Raw genomic sequence first — 27130 nt, 5'->3', positions numbered from 1 at the left:
AAAAACTTAAGATATAATTAAAAATATATATGTAGTTAAATAGAAATTAAATTATATACACAAACAAAATAAACAATGCATAGGATCATGCATATTACATTACTACATTACATATTATGCCACCATACATCAGCTTGAGGCCAAAAAACAAGAAAGGTATCCAAAAAAAGGAATTAAAATAAAATTTGGCAATATTGTTCTCAATATCATTCCATTGGTTATTTTTTACTTGTTTCAAGAAAGAAAATATACTATAACTGTATTGTGACGATTTATATAAGATATGCACATTAAAGTCGAATGCAGGGAATAGACGGAGTGCTGTCCTACAAAAAACAGTGTGGCTCACGCTGAGCAGTACGACCTTTGCGACGGCGTCGGACCTCTATGTAAGGAATTGCCCGGCGAATCGAGTACTTAAAGAAAAATTCCCAGAACTAGCGGAAGGGGAACGCACTCTCCCTAGGGAAACGCGCGTCACTCTAGCTCAACTTCGATCTGGGCACTGTTAACATGTTAAACTCTTACCCATCCATAATCAACCCCGTTATCCAAAATGTATGTCCTGCTGCAATGTGTCCTCACATGACACCAACCATCTCTTCAATTGTAATGTGGAACCAACGCCTCTAACACCCCTCTCACTATGGTGCACCCCTGTTGAAACAGCAAGTTTCCTTCGACTCCCGTTAGAGGACATTGATGACAACTTGTGATGTTATTGTTGTTGTTGTTGTTGTTGTTGTAGCGATAATGACACTCCCCGAAGGCCTTGGAAAGTGTTATCGAGTTGAGGGTCCTTTGCCGGATGCAGATCCGGTACGTTCCGGTACCAAGCCCCCCCGACCATCTCGGGAACGATTTGTTATGACCACATGCGACCTTCTAGGCCATCCCGCCCTGCCACCCCTTGATTCGTGAGGTGTTCGGGGTCGCCAGAGCCTCGGCTCTTAATGAAACAGGATTCGCCACGGATAGGTGAGGTTGACAATTGGGTTTGGTGAAGCTATGTATTGCGCTGGCAACCTGAAAGGGCTGCGCTACACAAAACCCCTTGAATCCGGTATTTTAGTCGCTTCTTATGACAGGCATACCTACCGCGGCTATATTCTAACCCACTAACCCGCTGGGGGGACAACTTGTGATCGATCGCAGCCATTGGATGGGGCGAAGCACTGCTACAACAACAACAACCTTTGCAATCAATTTGACTTGAGGCATTATTGCAATCATTGATTAAGTAAAAATTACAGTCCGCAATCATTTTTACGTAATTGGCCATAACCATGTTTTGATTATAAACAAAATTTATACAAAAAAAAAAAAAAAAATTTATTGCAATCGAACAGAAATAATAATGTGAAAATTTTCGTTATATGACTGAATAAGACATACCGTTTTTACCAATTCTTTTTCTCAAGTTTTTTCCAAGATTTGGCGCATAGTGAAAATCTGGTCGATGGTAGATATACAAGAGCCCATATTACGTGTTACGATCCGTATTCGAATTTCATATTTTAAATCACAAAAGCTCTGAAATGGTTGATGAGATAAATGGTAAATGCGAACTATAGACAAATAGTACTCGTTACATCCATAATTTATTATAATTTTTAAAAATAGTTTGACAGTTGCATAGTTATCGCCTGAGATTTTCAGTCACTGATCGAAACATGTAATACGGGCTCAGATGGTATGCCTGTCGTAAGAGGCGACTAAAATACCAAATTTATTCAAGGGGTTGTGTAGCGCAAGATATAGCTTCATCAATCCAATTGTCAACCTCACCTACCCATGGCGAATCATGTTTCATTTACAGCCGAGGCTCTGGCGACCCCAAGTTCCTCATGGAACCATGGGATGGGGAGGGCGGGATGGTTTAAAAGGTTTAATGTCATATAAATCGATCCCGAGATGGTCGGGCTAGTATCTTAATGGTGCTTTGTTACCGGAACGTACCGGATCTATATCCGGCAAAGGACCATCATCATCGATAACACTCCCCAAAGCCTTCGGGACTATGAAATGATTTCAAGATTACTTCAAGACCTTTATCGAATTTCGTCTTTGGATATAAATGCGAAAAAGGCCGACAAAACAATTATCATGGCCCCAAAATGAAGACACTTAAAAACCAGTCGCAAGATTGCAATCACAAATTTCAATTTATTGCAGTTAATTGCGCAAACGCTGATTGTAGATTGTAATTGTCGCAAAGATTCCAAGCAAATACGCTTATACATACATACGTCGTCACAAAACAGTTATAACAAAATTTCTATTAAATGCTTATTATAATTAAAAATTTATACATTATATAAATACAGGTGACTAGTCAACAAAGTGCCAAATTAAAATTTTATTTTAGTCGTGGAAACTTTGATTACCATATACATAATGTATTCTCCATAAAATACTTAAGGATGTGTCAAAAAAAAAAAAGAATTATAAAAATGAAACTCAACTTAAGAAAAAAGTATTTAATTTGAAATATTTATAAGCGCAACATTTTAAATAGACTTCGCGAGGCTTATGAAAATACTTAAATATAGCTTTTAGTTTTACACAACCTTATTTTACATAAAATTGGCAGCACTAAAAAAATGCTCAAGGTACTAAATTAGTAGGTTTTATGCTGGTAAATGTATACCAACTGTTTACGTAAAGCTTATTTATATTATAGTTTATAGTATGTTGAGTTTAATTCGGCGAGACTATTTTCTTCAACTTTATGTATGTTGCACTATAAAAGTTTTAGGGTCGGTCTCTCAATGATATATTTAGCACTCAACCGATATTTATATTTTTTACACCCTCCAAAGATATTGTAACGAATTTTTTGGAGTTCCAGGTAATCCTGAATTGCTGAACTGTCGAATAAATAAATCCAATATTCAGTATTGCAAAATGGTCTTTATTTGGCTACTTCACAAATTCAATTATACTTCACGTGTTTAAATCAAACTGATTTCTCATTCCGCAGTTTGTGCTGCTATTATACTCTCGGTTACCTAGTTCGCCCATTTCTCATACGGTCTAGACGTTTCACGAACATGCCTTCTAGATCAGTTGTTTCTCATGCTTGGTTATTTAGCTATATACTTGTATATCTGTAGTTTATGTTTTTCTTCTAGCTATATGCGCGTGTATGTATGAGTAACAACTTCTGCTCTTAGCTGCTGGCTACATATATGTACATATGTGAAATAATCTCTACGCTTCGAGCTGCTGTTCATGTGTGTGGAATATTCTTCGTTGCCTTGTACATATGTGTCGCTGCTTGCTTTAATGTGTATATGTACATACGTGTGATTATTTACTAACAGCATAGAAATGCAAATATTCGCCACAATATCTTGAAGATTAAGTTCCTATAAAGCTGTTATAAAAATTTGGTTTGGAAACAAACCGGCTTTGCGTTGAGCCATCTTCAGGGTAATTTTTCGTTCGATCAAACATTAACCGGAAAGAAAACCACTTTCATGATAGATGCCTTTTAGACATCCTTCATTGCCCGTAATGGAATAGAAATTATAATTTTGGCATGCTATGAAACAGTTTGTAATAAAGTCTATTACTGATTGTGGTAATAAATACTTTGTTCCTGTGCTGTCGCTGCCAAGCGAGATTTGGCTGGCAAAACGCAAATGACCTGAATTTCTCTTCGATAATGGAAGGTATTTTGTATTGTCCTCCCTCGCGCTTATGTCGTTCGGCCATCATGTTTTTCGTACTTTAATCTTTTGACCTTGAAGCCTGATGCTACAGATGGCCATATTTTAGCCCGCGTAACTTTTCGATATTACAGGCAGGTGTTACTCCTATGCGGAAGGATTATTTCATATCAATTCTATCATTTGCTTAGCCAACTAGGACTCTGCCGATCAGTTAGCAGCCGGAAAGATTGATGGAATGTTGCTAATTCAGTTTGAGAATTAAACCAAAGACTGTGCGCTGAGTTTGTTCTCATTTATTTAAAAAAACTTTAATTATATTTATACAAAAGTCATTACGTCATTCCATAACTCCGCTTCTCAAATATTTTCTTAGAAGCAGTGTCTGGGTCATGATGTTTTGGTTATCGATTAACCGGTTTATTCATTTCTGACAGAAGTCGACTACTGTTATTCGGTTAGCAATGTTCGAGTATTCGAAAGCTATCGGATAATCGATTAAAAGTTCACTTTCGATTGTTATACGTCCTACCTCATTAATTTTTCATCAACAACTAAACCACTACCAATAAGATGATTTTAGTTTTACTAACACAGCCACAGTTTTGATTTTGGGGACCCCTGGTTTACATGCTCATATGTGTGGTTGCTTATTTTGCTGTTGTTGTGCATTTATTTCAGGGGTCCCCAAAATCAAAACTGTAACTGTGTGAGTAAAACTAAAATCATCTTATTGGTAGTGGTTTAGTTGTTGATGAAAAACCAATGAGATAGGACGTATGCACGCATGTTTGTTAACACACAAAAAGTAATTCGCAAATACGCCATACAAATACAACTTTATTGCTTGAGTCTAATGAAAAATTTAAACAAATTAAATTGCTAACATTAAACCATGAAAACATTCGGCGCATGAGCGTTTGTTTGCAAAATATTGTAACGTATTTTGGGGAAATTCCTCTTATTCCAAACCTCCTGCTAACGTTCGAATCGCTAAACTGTTGAATAAATAACTCCAATATTCATTAATGCAAAATGGTCTTTATTAGACTACTTTGAAAGTACTTCACAATAACACTTATACTTTACAACCAATAGCGTGCTTAAATCAAAACATGTCAAGTCATGCCTCAGCTTACGCTGCTTTTATACTCTCGGTTTCCTCGTTCACCCATTTCTCCTAAGGTCTAGTAATTTCGTGAACTTCATGCTTGGTTACCATATGCGTGTGTATATGTTAGTACCACGTCGGCTGATGATGACATGCGTTTGTGAGTATCTCTCCGCTGCCTTGTATGCATGTGTATAACTGATGATTGATTTGTTTACATACATAAGATTGGCTGCTTAGTATCGGTTAGTGATGATAGTATCGCTTAGTGAAGATAATATTCGTCACAATATATTTTCGCAAATGCGCAAATAAACAATAGCATCATACGATGTTGCTACTCTGCTTGTTAGCGACAACTAAAGCCGAATAAAAACGAAAGAGAATAATAGTACGTGTGAAGTGGCGCCAATAATTATTTGATTAAATGATGACCGCTGATTTATTTACTAGCGGCACAGTGACGCATTGAAATTGATAACATTCGCCACAGTATTTAAAATTTTTACATTTGTTACAGAATTTTTAAAGGGCAGGTCTGTTTCAGAAATACGATTTCCTATAACACTCGAGTAGTCGAAGCAAAGCTACTATTCGAAATAAGACAACTATTCGAATACCGCTAACCGATTAGTAAGCATGCTAATGGTTTCATATCGAATAAACGGTTATCCGGTATGATTTTCGCAGCCCTAAAATGTACATATATCACTTTGTTTACTATGTACAGGGCCTTAGTCAACACCGCAGTAACGATGAGAATTCGGGTAAAGAAGTTAAGGTCAATGTGAGATGTTCATATTAGTGGATTTGCTCTTTCTCGTTGTGCTATCGTTCACATAAATGAGGCACGTCAGTATAGTATTCTTTATGAGCAGCTATGAGAATTGTATAAGTTGCTTTTCTTTAAATTGCAATTTATGTCCCACTTGCTATATCTTATTCATATAGGTTTTACTAAATGAAATATGCTTCAAAAGTTTGAAAGATAATTTTTCTTTTGTTAATTTTTCCAAAGTATACTAATTAATCGAACTACTAATATTAATAATAAAATCGAAATCAAAATGAAAATTAAGACTATATTTTGGAGGTTTCTTCCAAATGATTTCATAGGAAATAAAGAATATATGTAAGAGGAAAAAACAGTATTAATTAGATTGGTGGTCACTATACAAAAAATTGGCATATAATACATATAAGGGTAATTATAGAAAAACTGTTACAATAGCATGATTATGTATTGTGCCAAAATCAAAAATTAAAAACTAGAATTCTATTGAATTTAAGTTATTTTAAAAAGAATGGCAGTATTATCAAAAGTTAGTACTTTTGTGTGGCTATATCATATGCGTCCAGTTGCTTTAAAATATTTAAAATGAAATGAAAAGTTATTTCGTAAGAGCTGCTGTTATTGATCAATTTTGGTATCAAATTTACTTGCATCAGAAGTCATACTAAAAATTTATTTTTTTTTTAACTATACTGTTCTTTGTTTATAACAATGCTTACAATAAAATCTTTTGATGAAGAAATTTTTTCTTATCTTTATAGAATATAACATTAATATTTGCTTTGTACAGTTGCTTTTAAAATATTAGAAATAAATACCAAAAAAGCATGTAATGCAAATTGTTTGAAAAGTTGATCAATGTTAGCAACTTTTAGCGTATGAAGTAAAAGAAAAATTCATCAAATTTTAATAGTTGCTTTTCAAAAATGATTCTCTTGTGAAAAAAATGACATGCCAATTTTTGAAATTGTTTTGAGATAAGATGCAATTATGTTCGGTAAATCGCTCTTCTAGTATAAACATTTTAAATTAGTTTAATTTGTCATTTTTAATCCAGCGAAGATTCACAGTTATATATTGTAATTGTTTAACTAGTCTTTATGTAAGTTAAGTAACAACTAATTGAACAATTAAAAATGATCAAAAATTATCTTAAAGTTTTAAATCAAAAATGTTTTTTTTTAAATGAATTATTGTATGAACTGTGCCAAATGTTAAAATATTTATATATGTATGTGGATAATAATATTTATAGTATTTACGTACTTAAATTAGGAATCCAACGTGTTTTATATCTGTTTCTAGTTAACAAGAAATTTTATTTACACAAAGCAACGTAGATGGGCAGTTGCCACTAACGTTCCAAATCCATTATAACAAATTTGTTTTGGAGCACAAAATCTACTTGCATTTAAGTTAAATTATACACCGCAATAATTTTTGCTCAAAAAGTTGTAATGTATTCCAAAACTTGATGCAGTTAGAATGAGTAAATACATATATGACAACATATACATACTTGTGTGCTTACTCGGGCGCCAGTTGTAAAAACCAGTCAACTTCGCTATTAAAAAGGTTTTGTTGTGCCACTCGTCCAAACAAACTCAACTCAAGTAAAGTTTAAATAGATAAAAATTAAAACTCTGCACCTTTTGACGTTTTCAACATTTCTTTGAGCATATCTAAAAAATGTTTGAGAGCGTTGTTCTCGAGCTCAATAACCTTCATGTGTGCGTTTCTTTGTCAAGCTTCCAATGAAAATTAGTTTCTCAGCGATCAGAGCTAGATTATGTTTCCTTATTTTTATTTTTTTATTTTCAATTGAAAAAATGCTGAAGCTTTTGGTAAAAACCTCATTATAACTATGTTGAGAACTGAATTTTAACAAAATTTTTGTTGGAGTGTTTGTAGTGCATTTCAAAACTTGTTGCAGTAAAAATTAGTAATTACAAGTTAACATACCAGTGGTTCAGCTCGGGCGCCAGTTTAAGAATCTGAGTCCTAGCCCAATTATACTTAACTGAAGCTGCATTATAACAACGAGCATACTTCAGGGCTCTTAAATTTGCGACTAAATTTTTTGAAAATTTGAATTATATTAAATTTTAATGCAAGTTGCTGTGGAGTGCCAACAATTTTTTTGAATATTTTTTTTTTAATCGAATTTGATGAAAACTGATTATCTATGCTAAGTACAAACTTTAGCACTACATCGTATATAAAAGCAAAGAAAATTATGCTGAACATTCTTCAAATTAACGTACTTTTGCCAGAAAGTTTAGAAAATTTACACATTTTGGGTTTCATATCTCTATTTTTTCTCATGTTTCATAACGTCCCCTCGGGTGCAAGATTTTTATGTATGGTAGCTAAAAGGATTCCAGAATAATCACAGGGTGACCGGGAAAAATAATTTATTTTTTGAATCTTATATCATATGATATACATATGTACCTTATGGAGAACATTTCGACATAAATACAGTGTCGGACAAAATTAATTCAGCTTATATCCATTGCATTATATGAAATGTTAAAAAAAATCAAACTATACTTTTGAAACAAAATGAACCCTTATAATATCTAACTTGTGTTTTTAAACCAAAACAAACATTGAAAATGGGCCAGGTGCAAAACGTAATTCCGACTTGTACAATCGCAAAGTATACAACCAGACCGCATCCTCATTATATCATCAATCACGACCAAAGACGAACTTTATTTTAAAAATTTTTTTAAATTTTCATACTTCGGTATATTCTATGCTGTTCTATTATTACAGAAAACTTATCTGGGTTGTCTATTATTCCGTGCAGTGCCAGGATATTATGTTGTCTGGATATTAGCTTGTCAGGACTATGTTACGCTTATATTTTAGCCTGCCTGAAATGTGGGATCTTGGAGGAATTTTTGGAAATTTTCGTGATTATAACTTGCTGGCCATAAATTTTGGATCTTTGTTATGCTGACAGATATTCTTAACGGCATGAGGCAGCAGACATTCTTTTTCATTGTACACGTAACAATTCAACCCTAAACGGTGAACAGCTGACTTTTGTTTACAGACCTTTCCTTGGGCTTAACTGCCAAGCGAAGCTCAGTTAGCATGGGGAAAATGAAAATTTCGTTAACTTACTAATTGAAGATGGCAAAATCGGCCCTTAGAACTTCATTTCATCAGATATAGTCGAAGAATTTTTTGAGCCTAAGTGTTGTCTGTCACTTTATGTGAAACATAACTGTAACTGGAAACTGTAAGTTGAAACATAGGTGACCAATATATTCCTTTTTTTCGAACTTCCTTGCATAAAATGCTTGCTTTATTGAGGAATGTACAGTGAACAGGTTTGTTTTTTGGACTCGTACGCTCTAGCACAGACATATGTATGTTTGTCAAGTAAAATTTTGATGCATTTTCGAACGAAGAAAAAACAGACACAACAAAAAGTTAGTAAAAAAATAAAGTATAATAAAAAAGAAATAAAAATTAGATTTAATAAATAAAAACATCAAAATTACATTGAATTATAATGATTAAATAAAAATCAGTTATGCATTTAATAGCAGTCACTAAGCCAAATATATATTAAAAAAAAAGTTCACAAAATAACATCCAACAAAATAAAGCTACTCGCATTTCTCATCAAATCTTCCAAATATCTTAGTCCAATCACTTAACACATTATACCAACAACCAAGCTTTGACATACATAACTTTGAAAAAACCTTAAACTATGCATGCCACACAGTGGGTAATATCGAAGAAACTCATTTGAAAACGAAATAACTCGTTGACTAATAAAGCTATAGGTAGGGTTGAACTGGCTGGTCCGTGAGAGCTTCACATAGCATGAATGAGGCCATAATGGTACCAGAAGTTTGTTTAACGACGAAATTGAAAGCCATAAATAAAATAATTAAAAAAAAATGTTTAAGTTAAACGGTTTTACTGTAACAATACTTACATTAAGTAATAATAATACTAAAAGCTAGAATATAATTAGGTAGGTCCTCGGTAATAGTCATCACACTCCTCATCAATCTAGGGCGTTGATCAGACAGTTAAATAAAAGCGCTTAGCTTAAAAATTTTTTTAAAAATTATTTTCAAGCTTTTAGTCTTTTTTAATTGCCTTTATTTCTCATTATATTTAGTTCATCTAGTTACTCAGTATTACAAGGACTCTTTCTTGACAATTTGTTACAATCTAAGTCCTCAATACATAATCCTTCCTCGAACTCCAAAGTATTTTGATGTCACTTTTACCGGACTGTATAAAATATTTGTTCCAAATATGAGCCAAACCGGACCACAAATACGATTTTTTTGAAGATCTCGATGCTTGCGCCACCTAGCGGCGATTTTTTTCATAGGTCGCTTTCTATTCATGTATGTATTATGTGTTCCAAATCGGACCACAAATACGATTTTTTGAAATATTTCGATCCATGCGTCACCTATCGCAGTTTTTTTCTTTTCATCGGGTTCTGAACTATATTCCAAGTTTCATGCTTGTAGCTTATCGGGAAGCCACCTAAATTTTAATTCTAAAATTCGTGCCGACTGTCAAGTCAAGCTAAATAAAACCGTTTAAAAAAACTAGGACCTATCTAAAATAACTCCATCCTCTTGGCAAATACTACATAGAAGCTGTTCAGGTTGCTTGCTTAATTGGTGCTTAACCGTTAGAACTGTTATACCCGTACAACAAGGCGGCCCAGTCGTTTCTTTCTTAACCTGACAAGTGCAGGGGGCACGATCAATTCCTCTTCTAACCCGCACTTCCTACATCTGCTATCATTGTCTGTCAAAATACCCGTCGTGCTGCTACAATCCTGTTTTCTTTAATGATACAGCTTATGCAGTAGAAAAATAATTACGCAAAGATCGGAAATACGAAAAAAAATATGATATGGAATCAATAAAAAATCGATATTTACTGAAAAAGCCGATTATAAAAGTCGAATACAAAGCGATAAAAAGTACGCCAATTAATCGATAAAAATCGCTTTATTTTTGGGCCACAATTTTAACTTTTGATAGAGCTTTACGGCCCAGAATTGAGAAGGAAAAGTTTAATTTTCATATCTTCCTCACGGAGGTTGATAACTTTGCTCCAATAAATTAAAGATCAATTAAGGTTAAAATAAATTTATCAGACTCCTTGAAGAAGGCGTGTAAGCATCAAAACGCGTAGGAGGGAAAAGGAAAATTTAACTTGACCTTCACAACTTCGAAGCAAAAATTAAAATCATTATTCTTGAATGGGTAAAAATGTATAAAAATGTATATAAAACGAAAACAATGGACTAAAATGTATCGATCACACATTCGAACTCTGCTTTTTACAATCTGTTTTAAACAAATACAAATTCTCAACTTACATCAAAATTTGCAATACTTTTTCACTTCCAAAATTTTTTATTTTTCGAACGTATTTCTTCGAAATTCCCCACTGTGGACAGTGTATATAGTGAACATATTTTTTTATAATACAATTTTCGTTTTTGTTTCTATCGGCCTATTGATAAATGATTCAAGGTTCGATTCGAGCTCAAGGCCAGCTATGGCAGGTTGTCTGAAAAATTTTCTACTTACTATTCCAAAAACAAAATACAATTTTTCAAATTTAGAAAAATTAAAAAATAATAATAATCATTAGAAAAAAATTATTGTTCTGGCCTTGAGCTCGAATCGAACCTTGAATAAAATTTTAGTTAATAACTTATATAACAACAAAAGCTATGCCCAAATAAAAGCCTAATATTATGATTGGACTAAAACCATAGTTAAGAATTATGCATACACTACATAAACATATACATACATTAGGGCGGGTCAAATTGTATGGGGAAATATGGGGGGAAAAACCTTCAGGTGCACATCCAGTTTCTGAATCTATGGGTCATACTGAGTAATATTGTCCATGGGACCATAAGTCTGAAATGAATTTCGAGCCTCCCTAATTTTGTTAGAAAATTTTATATCCCAATCCGAATAGCGGCTCTCACAAATAAAATACATGAAAATAAATGTCAAATTCGGATTCGGTTTGGGATATAAAATTTTCTAACAAAATTAGGGAGGCTCGAAACTCATTTCAGACCTATGGTCCCATGGACAATATTACTCAGTATGACCCATAGATTCAGAAACGGGATGTGCCTTTTCAACAATAAATTTGACCCACCCCAATATACATATATACATACATATATAATATTATGGACTATTAAATGCAAATCACAACACTTTCAAGTTAAAAACCAATGTTACAAAAACTAAATAAATAAGAATTCCATTAATGATTACACGAAATAAAAATAAATATAGAAATTCAATAATCAGTTTTGTTGCTGAGATTAAATGCAAATCATTTTTAGGTGTTGATGGGAACTCAACTAGCTCGTGTAACAAGTCACGCTAGTTATGTACATATCTGTGTTTCGCGATAAATGACGCCAATTTGGGGAACCAATTGAGATAAAGCCTTTCTCCATTTACTCACATACTTAATTGGAGCTTAACAATTTAAACGTCAAGCAGCTCACTACTGCCGGTCGCTTGCGGCCAAGTATCCTTTGGGTAGCCCTTGAACATCCGTTTAGCGAGTTTAGTTGTTTAGAGAAGACGACAACCTGACTAGGCCACTCCGACATGATCGGTTTTAGGGCTATCTGGTGGATTTCGTCAACAACGTGTGACCTGCATAAGTTGCGGCGTCTGCCATGGATCAAGCTGTTCGCTTTATAAACGTGCAATAATACTTTCATCCCCACGGAGCGGCTTATGCGCTGGGCTTGGAACCCGCTACGTAAAACCACACTCCAATAAAAACATAAGACAGGCCTTCCGCTATCTGCATTTTCCAAATTAGTGAAAAACGGATGTCGATAGCGCAGCGTTTGCGCTTTTATTCGATGCTTATCCGTATAAAGCTCATACAAATCTCCTTCGATACACGCCGATGGCACCACGGACAGGACCATAAATCTTCAAGAGAAAGTTACGCACAAACATTCCAAGAGCCATCCCATCTTCTCTCTATACCAGCGTTAACCATTTAGTTGAATAATTATTGGCGCCACTTCACACGTATTTTTTATGCTCTTTCGTCTTTAGTTGTCGCTTAACAAGCAGAGTAGCAACATCGATTGTTGGTGTCGCTTGTTTAACTTCGGTTAACCCTGCTCTATACTATCCATGATTCCGAACCGTACATCAGTACAAATCTGATGAGAGACTTATAATAGAGCCAGAGAAAGCACTTTACTTTTCGTTTCTCAATTTTTTTTAATTTTTCTACTTAGTTCAAAGCAACACTTGTTGACAAGATCTATTCTCGGTTTTATCTCTTCCCTCTTCGCGTCACAATAGCACTGCCATTTACCACGCGTTGCTGCGCAGCCAGTTCCTCTTCGTAACAGTTGTGTTTCCGCGCTCGCTGGAAATCTATGGTGTCCGCAGCAGCTGTACGGACTGGTTGAGAAATGCGCTCTCACTGCTGATGTGAAAGCCATCAGCTTTTTCGTGAGCACATTCTCGACGGCAAACATTCCTTTGACTACTTCGCTTACTTTGCTGCACAGAGGCGTGTACGTACATTGACTGCCATGAAGGGAGTACATATTTAGGCCGCGTGTAGTATTTACATCTAGGACACTAATGCTCTGCCTGCCGTCGAACAAGACGTAAAATATTTTGGTGTCGTGTTTTTCGATCAGCCTATAGTCAAGAAATTTGGTGTACATTTCTATGCTGAACCCTGGTACTACAGATAAATATATCTCTAGACGCGGCAAGTTCAGTCAACCTAAACCCGTTGGGAGATGTTATATCGTCGGTGCTGAGTTTTCGGACTGTAAGATCTAAGACCTTGTGCTACATTTGAAAGACTAGAACAGAGAAAAACTCTGCCAGTAGATCGGCTTATGAACTGAATACCTATGTATTTTGTGGCTCATATGCTCAAAAAGATGTCTCGCGATGTGTTACTTTAATTTCTCGCGGCTCTGTGGGCGGGAAAGGAGAAAAGACCATCGAAGCTAATGGCCGAAATAAAACAGAAGGTAACGAAATGCGTATTTTTGTATATTGTAAAGGCATCGCCCGTGGGTTTTGTAGTGCGCTGAGTATAGATTCGGTGCGCTCCGAAACTAGCTCCTTGTGGTACTTGCTCGGCTATCTCAGAAATGGCGAAATGCGTATTCGCCACGCTTAGTTGATTGTGGTAGCCGGCTACCCCTAGCTTGGTAGCATGTATGATACTCCGGTCAGAACGGCTTTAGCTTTTTATTTCAACAATATTAAAATACAGTATCTAAAAAATATTTTCTATTTCAAAAAGTGGTATGTTTACTGCAGCGTCGCAAGGCTGGACCTCAATTATAAGGTGATCTGTTAGAACAAACTACAAAAACTAAAATCCACATATCATATCGATGGATGAATGGAACATTAACCCATCTCGGCTGCCAGCTAGAAAACGGCTTAATTCAGAATTTCAGCTGAATATGTACACTTAGCCGTCGATGTAATGCCCTTAAATAGAAAAACATTTTCATATTAGCAACATAACTAATCCGTTTTAAAACCTTAAAATCTTCCCAATAAAAATTTCAGATTATCACGGCATCAATGGTAATATGTCTTTGGATCGTCGTGGTGAAATTGGTGCCGCGCAAAATAGGTACGACCTAACGCTGGGATCGGACAAGTCTTCGTCTTTATCACGCTCTGAAGCTGGTACTTATGATGTAATACAAGCTGAGATACAACATGCTAAACGTCATGAACTACCCACAAGCGTAGCTATGTCGAACAATAATAATGGTCCGAATGCTGGAAGTCCGCTGGGTGCTGAAAACGATTCGAAGAAGCGAGTGAGTATTGCTAAATTTTTTTCATACTCTCCTTATCCTTTTTCGTCCTCTAAATGAATATGCCAAATATTGGGTATCTGTCTCAAACAGTTTACAAGATATAGAAAATTTTCGGTATGAACGCCCGTAGGTAATCCACACAAAAACAGATTCGAGCTGTACAATTTTCCAAAAATTTATATAGCCTATGTGTGCACAGTGTGCGCTGATTTCGTATTGACTTTCTGGTAGGTGAGATTATACGCATTGTTGTTCATTAAACGGGCGGTTCACCAAGACCCGCATCAAAGCAGGGTTCTCAATTTATCGCCCCTTTCGTTCACTTTCAAACTGAAGACATTTTTCTGCGGTTCGCTTGGCAAGCTACCATTATCCACTTGTACGAGTATATATTATAAAGAATTTAGGGAAATTCCGCTTATTGCAAACCTTCTGCTAACAATAACACTTATACTTCACAACCAATAGCGGGCTTAAATCAAAAAGTAATAGTTATTACTCAGCTTGCGCTGCTTTTATACTCTCGGTTTTCTCGTTCATCCATTTCTCCTAAGGTCTAGTGATTTCGCGAAAATGTGTTCCACAACAATTGTCTCTCCTGCTTTGTTAACAGCTATATACATGTATATCTGTAGTCCATGCCTCTCGCATAGCCATATGCGTGTGCATGTGTGAGAAGGTATGTATGAGGAGTCGATTGATCACTTCCTTTGTAGATGACCCCGACTGCAGAAAAAATTACTCAGATTTCTGGACGCCCCGCTGACTTGATAGTCTGAGGTAGAGAAGGGAAGTAGATCCTTCGCTGTTACTTAGTGCATAAGAAAAAGTAAATAAATAAATAAGTGTAAGGCCCGATAACCTCCGAAGATACTTTAGGCCGAGCTTCTCTACCAATTTGCGTCGAGCTCAGTTTAATTTTTCCTACAAATTGGCGGTATGGGACCTACATCTTTTATGCCGACTTCAAACGGCATCTGCAAGGCAGCTGAGTTTACACTGAGAAACTTTTCATTGCAGAAATATACTCGGAGTGCTTGCCAAATACTGCCGAGGGCGACCCTGCTTCCCAGCGGGTTAGAGGGTCAGAATATACCCGCGGTAGGTATGCCTGTCGTAAGAGGCGACTAAAATACCAGATTCAAGGGGCTGTGTAGCGCAACCCTTCAGGTTGCCAGCGCAATATATAGGTCAACCTCACCTATCCACGGCGAATCCTGTTTCACTAACAGACGGAACTTGGGGGTGGGGAGGGAGGGACGGCCTTAAGGTTTAATGTCCCCATATAAATCGTTCCCGAGATTGTCGGGCTAGCACCTTAATGGTGCTGTGTTACCGGAGCGTACCGGATCTATATCCGGCAAAGGACCATCACATCGATAACACTCCCGAAAGCCTTCGGGGAATAACCTTTTCGTTCAACAACAACAACCCTGCTTAGAAAACTTTCTTCTAATTGAAAAAACTTGTTTCTAAAATTTTGATGTCCCGCATTACCCGCGATGTGAACCCATGATCTTCGTGTGGCCGTAAGTAAGAAAATATCCGGTTGGATGTGCATCCACCAGGCAGTAGCAAGCAGTGCCTTGCATACGATTTCAAGATGAAAGAAAAACTGAATATCTCCCCGCTTCTTACCTGATGTCCAAAACTGCGAAAAGTGTGACTTAGGTTTGGCTATCATAGTTTACGGGTTAAGCTCTCCCTCCAAGGAATCCTGGGTTAGGCGAAAGTTTCTTCAATCGGCAGTCGTTAAGGATATTCATGGCGTATATTACTGTCTTCGATTAGAAATCTGTTTGATGATCTCAAACCATTTAATGTTAGGGCTCTCTTGACTACCAAGACTCAAAAAAACGAAGTTACTGAAGACATAGAATTTTAATGCTACAATCATCATATACATTATTTCTAATTGCTGGTTTTATGTACGGGTCCCTTTTTATACTCAGTTGAGCAGAGCTCACAGAGTATATTAAGTTTGATTGGATAACGGTTGGCTGTACATATATAAAGGAATCGAGATAGATATAGACTTCCATATATCAAAATAATCAGGATCGAAAAAAAATTTGATTGAGCCATGTCCGTCCGTCCGTCCGTTAACACGATAACTTGAGTAAATTTCAAGGTATCTTGATGAAATTTGGTATGTAGATTCCTGAGCACTCATCTCAGATCGCTATTTAAAATGAACGATATCGGACTATAACCACGCCCACTTTTTCGATATCGAAAATTTCGAAAAACCGAAAAAGTGCGATAATTCATTACAAAAGACAGATAAAGCGACGAAACTTGGTAGATGAGTTGAACATATGACGCAGAATAGAAAATTAGTAAAATTTTGGACAATGGGCGTGGCACCGCCCACTTTTAAAAGAAGGTAATTTAGAAGTTTTGCAAGCTGTAATTTGGCAGTCGTTGAAGATATCATGATGAACTTTGGCAGGAACGTTACTGCTATTACTATATGTACGCTTAATAAAAATTAGCAAAATCGGAGAAGGACCACGCCTACTTTTAAAAAAAAATTTTTTTAAAGTAAAGTTTTAACAAAAAATTTAATACCTTTACAGTATATAAGTAAATTATGTCAACATTCAACTCCAGTAATGATGTGGTGCAACAAAATACAAAAATAAAAGAAAATTTCAAAATGGGCGTGGCTCCGCCCTTTTTCATTTAATTTGTCTAGGATACTTTTAACGCCATAATTCGAACAAACATTAACCAATCCTTTTGAAATTTGGTAGGTGCATAGATTTTATGACGTTAAATGTTTTCTGTGAAAATGGGCGAAATCCGTTGATGCCACGCCCAGTTTTTATACACAGTCGTCCGTCTGTCCTTGCGCATGGCCGTTAACACGATAACTTGAGCAAAAATCGGCATATCTTTAATGAACTTAGTTCACATGCTTACTTGAACTCACTTTATCTTGGTATGAAAAATGAACGAAATCCGACTATGACCACGCCCACTTTTTCGATATCGAAAATTACGAAAAATGAAAAAAATGCCATAATTCTATACCAAATACGAAAAAAGGGATGAAACATGGTAAGGTAATTGGATTGTTTTATTGACGCGAAATATAACTTTAGAAAAAACTTTATAAAATGGTTGTGACACCTACCATATTAAGTAGAAGAAAATGAAAAAGTTCTGCAGGGCGAAATAAAAAACCCTTAAAATCTTGGCAGGTACTACATATATAAATAAATTAGCGGTATCCAACAGATGATGTTCTGGGTCACCCTGGTCCACATTTTGGTCGATATCTGGAAAATGCCTTCACATATACAACTACCACCACTCCCTTTTAAAACTCTCATTAATACCTTTAATTTGATACCCATATCGTACAAACTTATTCTAGAGTCACCCCTGGTCCACCTTTATGGCGATATCTCGAAAAGGCGTCCACCTATAGAACTAAGTCCCACGCCCTTTTAAAATACTCATTAACACCTTTCATTTGATTCCCATGTTGTACAAACAAATTCTAGGGTCACCCCTGGTCCACCTTTATGGCGATATCTCGAAACGGCGTCCACCTATGGAACTAAGGATTACTCCCTTTTAAAATACTCATTAACACCTTTCATTTGATACCCATATCGTACAAACGCATTCTAGAGTCACCCCTGGTCCACCTTTATGGCGATATCTCGAAAAGGCGACCACCTATATAACAACCATCACTCCCTTTTAAAACCCTCATTAATACCTTTAATTTGATACCCATATCGTACAAACACATTCTAGAGTCACCCCTGGTCCACCTTTATGGCGATATTTCGAAACGGCATCCACCTATAGAACTAAGGCCCACTCCCTTTTAAAATACTCATTAACACCATTCGTTTGATGCCCATATTGAACAAACAAATTCTAGGGTCACCCCTGGTCCACCTTTAGGGCGATATCTCGAAACGGCGTCCACCTATGGAACTAAGGATTACTCCCTTTTAAAATACTCATTAACACCTTTCATTTGATACCCATATCGTACAAACGCATTCTAGAGTCACCCCTGGTCCACCTTTATGGCGATATCTCGAAAAGGCGTCCACCTATGGAACTAAGGATTACTCCCTTTTAAAATACTCATTAACACCTTTCATTTGATACCCATATCGTACAAACGCATTCTAGAGTCAACCCTGATCCACCTTTATGGCTATATCCCTAAATGGCGTCCATCTATAGAACTATGGCCCACTCCCTCATAATATACTCTTTAATGCCTTTCATTTGATACACATGTCATACAAACATATTCCAGCGTTTCCCTCGGTTCATTTTCCTACATGGTTATTTTCCCTTATGTTGTCACCATAGCTCTCAACTGAGTATGTAATGTTCGGTTACACCCGAACTTAACCTTCCTTACTTGTTCTTTCTTATTTGGAATCCAAATCTATAAAAGTTTTGGTTCTAAAGATGGAGATTCAGGCTATTAGGAGCTTTGGGCAATTTTGGTCGTTGCTTTTGTTTAGCTATATTTTATTAAAATAATTTGTTACAAATAAACGATTGTGAGCACATAAAGAAATATATTTGTGCTATGGCACTATTGTGAATATTTGCACTGCATTACCGACAGTTGCTACTATACACCAGATGGCATCGCAAGATGTAAGCTTTAATTGATTGATAGAACAGCTGATTTCTGTTGATATTTGATAAGACATTTGTATATTGGTTGCGCAAGGTGCGCACGGGTCTGGCTCGTATTATTTATCATGCATTTATTTTTTGTCGTTATTTTCTAGAAATGGCCGACCGAGAAGTCATACTTTTTGGCTAAAGAATTACTAATGACCGAGCGTACATATAAAAAGGACTTGGAAATATTAAATCAATCATTCCGTCAAGAATTATCGACACAAGATGTGGAAAATTTACAACCGCTTTTCGATTTTCTCGATTCAATGGCTCAACATCATAATACATTTTTACGTGATATCGAACATCGTATGGTGCTTTGGGAGGGGCGTGGCACACACGATACACACCGTATTGCTGATGTTATGATGAAGAATATTGCTGTATTGCCTATTTACGACGAATATGTACAATCACATATAGAAATATTACATTGCTTGAATGAAATGTTTGAAACCGATGAACGATTTCAACAGCTCTACAAAGATTTTGAGCAACAAAAATTATGTTATCTGCCAATTGGCGAACTTTTGTTAAAACCATTGAGTCGCATACTACACTATCAACTTCTTTTGGAGCGTAAGTATATACATAAATCTCGATCCATATATAAAATTTAAATTGTGTATGTATGTACTGATTCCCTATCTGCGCCTCGAGGGCGATCTTAAGGCCACAGTACGTTGGCGCAAGGGAGCTCAAATGGCGGACGAGGCGATACATGTGTACACAGATGGTTCCAAAATAGTGGAAGGAGTAGGGTCTGCGGTAAACTGTGCTGATCCGGAAATAAGCAGATCCTTAAAGCTGCCGGATTGCTGTAGCGTTTTCCAAGCGGAAATATTAGCCGTAACCAAAGCAGTAGAAACTCTGGAAGAGAATAGCTTGAGCTGCAACCGTGTTAACTTTTATATTGACAGTCAAGCAGCAATTAAGTCAATAATCTCGCATAGCACAGTATCTAAGTGCTTGTTAGGGTGTAAGCAGTCCCTGGAGAGAAACGGGACAGGTAGAAGCATACATCTATATTGGGTTCCAGGGCATATGGGAGTAGATGGGAATGAAAAAGCGGATGAACTGGCTAAAAAGGGCACATCCCTAGAAGCTTGCTCCGTAGACATCCCAAACTGGGCGAAATTAGGCGCAGGCGGAAGGTGCACATGTTCGACCAAGCAGGAAAGGCGTGGGTTCAAGCGCGGGGCTGTAAAGTGTCGAAGATTATGTGTAGGTATTACAACCTTAGACTAACAAAGTTGCTTCTATCGTTAAAAAGAGAGGACTGTAAACTCATGACGGGTATTCTGACTGGACACTGCCTTCTGGCGTCACATACGTTTAAGTTAGGCTTGGCCAGTGATAGCAGATATAGGAAGTGCGGGCTGGAGGAGGAAACGATCGAGCACGTTCTGTGTTCGTATCCTGCGCTAGCCAGGCTAAGACGCCAGCTATTAGGAGTGATACAGCTGTCAGATCTAGAAGCAGCAATTGGCTTAAGTCCTGGGAAGCTTCTAGTATTTGCCAAGCTGAGTTATTTTATAACATAGGTCCTGGTTTTTGATAGGGTTTTTCAGTTTAGTCGTTAAAACAAACTTCTGGTAACACTACGGACTCATTCAGTCTATATGAGATCCTCATGGACCGGTCAGTTCAACCTTACGTTTGTATGTATGTATAGGTCCAGCTACGCCCTCGACGTAACGACCAATTGTAACCAAATTTAAGTGTCTCACTGAAAGCATTTCAGGGATGATCATAGGTTAAGAGGTTAAGAATAATATAGATATATCAAGTAAATTTGCCACTTCCCAAACAATAACAACAATATGAAAACCAATAACAAGTAACATGGGACCTGAAACTAGCGATCTCTTTTCGCTTTACTGACCATTGTAGCGTATATGAAGCGGAAATCTTAGCAAAACGCTGTGCTGTAAATCATTTGGCATCTGTGCCTTAATGCAGGCACAGCCGCGCTAAAGGCCTTTGACTCCGTGTTGACAACACAAAATCGATCATTGAATACCGCAAATCTCTCAATGAGATGGCACAGCACTTTAGTATCAGCTTTATATGGGTACCTGGACACGAGGATATTGAAGGCAACTGTACAGCTGATGAGCTGGCCAGGAGGGAAACAAGCGCCCACATCCCTCCTCAAAATGCCATAACAATAAGAAGAAGAAATACGCTCTGGTCAGCGCCTCCTACATGCGAGTCATTACGGTTGGTTTGATCTTATTATAATAAAGGCCGCACTAGCACACTTTTTACACTGAATAAGTCATGGCCTTCGTCTCTGGAAAAGGCTCTCACTAGTTACTGTTTGATAATTACTCACGCTGCCAGGATGGGAATCGACGCTTACGATTAATGCCGCATCAGCAGATGTATTGAGGATGAGGAAAGCGTGCAGCATCTTCTGTGCCACTGTCGGGCACTAAGTAGTAGGGGGTTGGCTACTCTCGGCCAACTACTTTTCAATGATCTTGCGCAGATTTCCAATCTCAAAAATGGCGATAGTTAAATTAAAAAAAAAATGTGCCGAAAATCCAGAGCCGTAATAAACTCCTCAAATCTCTTGCCGGCAGCACTTGTGGTAAAGATAAAGAACGCTCATTACCACTTACAAAGCAATTGGCCGTCCGATTGCATGCTACGCGGCGCCGATATGGTCGCCAAGCCTAAAGGTTACTCACTGAAAGAAAATACATGCCTGCCAAAATATTGGCCTCCGAACGCGGAAGACAGCCCTCCTATGTCCCCAGAGCACCCTCTACATAATGAGGCGAGAGTACTCCCCATTAGGGAGAGAAATGGAATGCTAACCAAACAGTTTCTGTTGAATACCCAGAAACCTGGGCATCGCAGCAGACATCTGATTGATGAGGCTACACCGCCCATGGCTTAAGGAGCCATCTCCGGACCCAAATACGGTACTTGAGAACACAGTAATATGACGCAAAAAAGCACAAGCAGGTCCTCAATGATATCCATAGGCAGACGTTGGACCTCTATGTCGGGAATTGCGCGGCGCATCCAGTACTTAAAGAAAAATACCCAGAACTAACAGAGGAGGAAAGCACTCTCACTGTAGCTCAACTTCGATCTGTGACAGGTTGAACTCTGTACTGTCCTGTAACAAGTTAAATTCTTACCTATCCAGAATCAACCGCGACATACAAAATGTATGCCCTGCTTGCTATGTGTCTCCACATAACACCAACCGTCTCTTCAATTGTATTGTGGGAACAACGCCTCTAACACCCCTCTCATTATGGTCCACCCCTGTTGAAACAGCAAGTTTCCTTGGACCCCCGTTAGATGACATTGATGACAATTTGTGATTGGTCGCACCTATTGAATGGGCGAAGCACTGCTACAACAAAAACAGCAACATAACACTCCCCCTTCCTTCGGAGAGTGTCTTTTCATTGTTAATACAACAAAAATATAATTAAATTCACTTTAAAGTTAAGTTAAGAGTTATCGTTATCACAATGGCCTATTGATGGCCTAATTGTCCCACTGGGATGTTATATCTCGGCCTACTCCTTACAACCTCACGTAAGGTTTGGGAGCGGAGTGGGAGTGGGAGAGGAATATAGTGAAGAGCGTAACAAGGAGGGGAGAATGACCATTTTTCAAATATTTCGGGCAGTACGACGTGTGAGGGGTGCGCTTTATTTGTAATAAAAACTGAATTTTCTTTTACAGGATTGTGCGATTTTTATACCGAAGAACATATCGATTATGGCGACTGTCAAGCTGTTTATCATATTCTATTACGTACAGCTAAGCAAATACGCAAACAATTGCCTGAATCGGAAAATTTTGTACAATTATGTGAATTACAACGTGACATTAGCGGATTTGATAAGTTGGTACAAAATCAACGAAGACTGATACGACAAGGCTGTCTACTGAAACATTCGAAGCGTGGTTTACAACAACGTATGTTTTTTTTGTTTTCCGATATTTTACTTTATGGCACAAAATCACCTATCGATCAGTCATTCCGCATTTTTGGTCATGTACCAGTACGTTCATTGCTCACTGAAAATGCTGAACATAATACATTTTCTATATTTGGTGGGCAATGTGCAATTACAGTGAGTGCTGGCACCACTGCTGAGAAGACACTATGGTTGGCTGAATTATCCAAAGCGGCAGCAGATATTAAGAATAAACCACCAACTCAATTAACTTTGACTTCGCTAAAGAATTGCAGTGAGTATCGTTATAATTTATGTATGTGTGTATGTAAACTAAAGTGTTTAATCACATTGTAGATATAATGCAACATTTTATACATACATAAGTAGCTTAAGTAAAGGCACCTAATGGATTTTAAATTCCTAGATTACGTTTTTGCTACAACACTTTCGGATTTTGCTCAGACAAAATTGGAGTTCTTGTAGTGCGCTTTTTTATACTCAGCTGAGCAGAGCTCACAGAGTATATTAATTTTGTTCGCATAATGGTACCCTGTAACGACATAAACTAATCGAGATAGATATAGACTTCTATATATCAAAATGATCTGGGCGAAAAAAGAAATTCATTTAGCCATGTCCGTCCGTCCGTCCGTAAACACGATAACTTGAGTAAATTTTGAGGTATCTTAATGAAATTTGGTATGTAAGTGCCTGGGCACTCACCTCAGATCGCTATTTAAAATTAACGAAATCACGCCCACTTTTTCGATATCGAAAATTTCGAAAACCCAAAAAAGTGCGATAATTCATTACCAAAGACGGAGAAAGCGATGAAACTTCGTAGGTGGGTTGACCTTATGATGCAGAATAGAAAATTAGTAAAATTTTGGACAATGGGCGTGGCACCGCCCAGTTTTAAAAGAAGGTAATTTAAAAGTTTTGCAAGCTGTAATTTGGCAATCGTTGAAGATATTATGATGAAAATCGGCAGGAACGTTACTCCTATTACTATATGTGTTCTAAATAAAAATTAGCAAATTCGGATGACATCGGATGACGAACACACCCACTTTTTAAAAAAAAAATTTTTTTAAAGTAAATTATGCCAACATTCATCTCCAGTAATGATATGGTGCAACAAAATACAAAAATAAAACAAAATTTCATAATGGGCGTGGCCTCCGCCCTTTTTCATTTAATTTGTCTAGAATACTTTTTATGCCATAAGTCAAACAAAAATTTACCAATACTTGTGAAATTTGGTAAGGGCATAGCTTCTATGATGATAACTGTTTTCTGTGAAAATGTGCGAAATCGGTTGAAGCCATGCCCAGTTTTTATACACAGTCGACCGTCTGTCTCTCCCCACGGCCGTTAACACGATAACTTGAGCAAAAATCGATATAGCTTTACTAAATTTAGTTCACGTACTTATCTGAACTCAGGCGAAATCCGACTATGGCCACGCCCGCTTTTTCGATATCGAAAATTTCGAAAAATGAAAAAAATGCCATAATTCTATACCAAATACGAAAAAATAGATGAAACATGGTGATTGGATTGGTTTTTTGATGTAAAATATAACTTTAGGAAAAAACTTTGTAAAATGGATGTGACACCTACCATATTAAGTAGAAGAAAATGAAAAAGTAGAAGAAAAAAAGTTTTGCAGGGCGAAATCTCAAGCTCTTGGAATCATGGCAGGAATATTGTTCGTGGTATTACATATATAAATAAATTAGCGATACCCGACAGATGATGGTCTGGGTCACCCTGGTCCACATTTTGGTCGATATCTCAAAAACGCCTTCACATATACAACTAAGGGTCACTCCCTTTTAAAATACGCTTTAATACCTTTCATTTGATACACATGTCATACAAACACATTACAGGGTTACCCTAGGTTCATTTTCCTATATGGTGATTTTCCCTCATTTGACAAAGGATGAAGGAAAATCGTTTCCAAAAAACGTCATCCCTGGTCTATAATTTGATCGATATTTCTCAAACGTATGTGATATGGAATTAAAAACCACTTATAAACCATCTTCGAAACTAACGCAGCTATAATTATTATGTATCCATGAAAAATACAATTTTGTCTGCAAAGCTCTCAGTTGAGTATGTAATGTTCGGTTACATCCGAACTTAGTCTTCCCACCTTTTTGTGTCATGAGCCTAATTCATAAAAGTCCTATGGTTTGATGATAAAATACAACCTAAGTAATAACAACGGAGTTATGCATGCGTGACAAATGTGAAAATAAAAAAATGTTTGGCTTATCCTTTAAAATTTTAAATTTATCGATTACACCTTTGTGAATTAAGTTAACGATATATTAAAAATATAAACTAATTTGTTAATCAATTATAATTTTTGGGCTGCCAAGAAAAGGAAGATGTAATTGCATGTAAGTTTTTGCAAATAATCAGTTGCATACAACAACTATATGATCGTGGTTAGGTTAGATTGACCTCACGTGGACAGAGGTCATAGTATTACCAGAAATTTGCTCAGAGGCCAACCTGAAAAACCTGAGCCTATGTTATAAAGTAACTCCATCCTTGTAGCAAATTCTAGCAGATTTTTAGGACGTAGCATTGGTCTTGCTGCTTCTACTCCTTTTCCAGTTCGAGATCAGTTTCAGAAAGTTCAAGTTCAGAAATTTACAATTCAAGTTCGGAATATTGCAATTCAAGTTCAGAAAATTACAATCAAGTTCAGAAAATTTCAATTCTAGTTCATCAGTTCGACTTTAAACTCAGATTACAATTTATCTTCAGAAAATTACAATTCAAGTTCAGGATTTTCAATTCAAGCTCAGAAAATTACAATTCAAGTTCAGAATTTCGAATTCAAGTTGAGAAAATTTCAACTCTAGTTCAGAAATTCCAATTTAAACTCAGAAAATTACAATTCAAGTTCAGAATTTCCAATTCAAGTTCAGAAAATTACAATTTAAATTCAGAAAATTCAAGTTCCGAAATGTACATTTCAAGTTCAGAAAATTACAGTTGAAATTCAGAAATGTATAGGTAAGGTGTTATTTTAACGATCATTAGCTGCTCTCGCCACCATTTAATCTCGCCCAATCTGATTGGAACATCTACTTTACAAGCTTCGACCGATAAGCCCTGTTAAGTAGCTCATCCGCTTTTTCATTTCCATCTATTCCCATATGCGTAGGTACCCAATATAGATTACTTATAATCTAACACACTTTTAGTTGTTGTGCTTTGATAGATTATGTTCTTAATTACTGCTTGGCTGTCAATGCAAAAATTGATGCGGCAGCAACTTCCGCGTGAAAGACACTACAGTGATCAGCTTGTTGGATTTGCTGCCCTGAGGGATTGAGTCTCGTTTCTGTTGTGTCAACGCTGTTTTTCGCCAACAGGCCTGCAGGTAGAATGGCATACAGTGCAGCGGTCGGGGTTGTTTTCAGGGCCCCGGTTATGCTAAGCATTGGAAGCTAAAATTTTTTGAGGTACGTCCTATTTTCAGTGATCCTCCATCAAACAAGGACTCCATAGTATAAGATGGGCTTTACAATGCGTGTATAAAGTGCTGTCGAGGCCTTCTTCACTCTCTCCTCCACGTTGAGCTTCCACGACAACTTGTTGTCTAGAATTTTTTCTAGATATTTGGTGCAAGGTTTCTCCTGCAGGGTCACACCTCCTAGCTTAGTTCTAGACCAATCCTGGACTTTATAGATCCTAATAAACAAGACTATATCCGTCTTCTCCGCGTTGGTGCTCAACCCCACGTTAGACGCCCTGGTATGTATATCCCGAAGCACCCGATCCATCAAAGAGGTAATTGTTCGACGGCACTTTCCACTTATGACAACTGCGACGACGTCTGCGTACGCAGTAAGTTTGACAGGTCCCACATTGAACCACCTGAGCAGTTGGTTTATGTGTAGCGTTCACAGCAGAGGTGACAATACCCTGCAGGGTGCTCCTGTCTACCGATTTTGTGGCCTCATACAGCCCCCACTACGAAGTGATCTTGCTGCAATTAAGCATGAAACTGTTCCATCTGGTTAGAGCGGGATG

General features: G+C 37.1%; 1 protein-coding gene across 6 annotated transcripts in view; it reads left to right on the top strand.

Moving 5' to 3' along the window:
- The window catches only part of Cdep (Chondrocyte-derived ezrin-like domain containing protein), a 160136-nt gene that overhangs the window by 131178 nt on the left and 1828 nt on the right, over positions 1-27130 (top strand). For 5 of the 6 annotated variants that reach the window (XM_067788140.1, XM_067788147.1, XM_067788111.1 and 2 more), the window contains 3 exons: positions 14200-14459; positions 19241-19712; positions 22848-23360. In XM_067788140.1, coding sequence (XP_067644241.1) covers positions 14200-14459; positions 19241-19712; positions 22848-23360 — 1245 coding nt within the window. Of the gene's footprint in view, positions 1-14199; positions 14460-19240; positions 19713-22847; positions 23361-27130 lie in introns of those variants that run through there. The other variant, XM_067788178.1, reaches the window with a different exon arrangement.

Source organism: Eurosta solidaginis, chromosome 1 (genome assembly GCF_040869045.1).
Source record: "Eurosta solidaginis isolate ZX-2024a chromosome 1, ASM4086904v1, whole genome shotgun sequence".
Classification (NCBI taxonomy): Eukaryota; Metazoa; Arthropoda; class Insecta; order Diptera; family Tephritidae; genus Eurosta; species Eurosta solidaginis.
The sequence above is the reverse complement of the archived record's forward strand: the minus strand, read 5'-3'. Positions and strand labels throughout refer to the sequence as shown.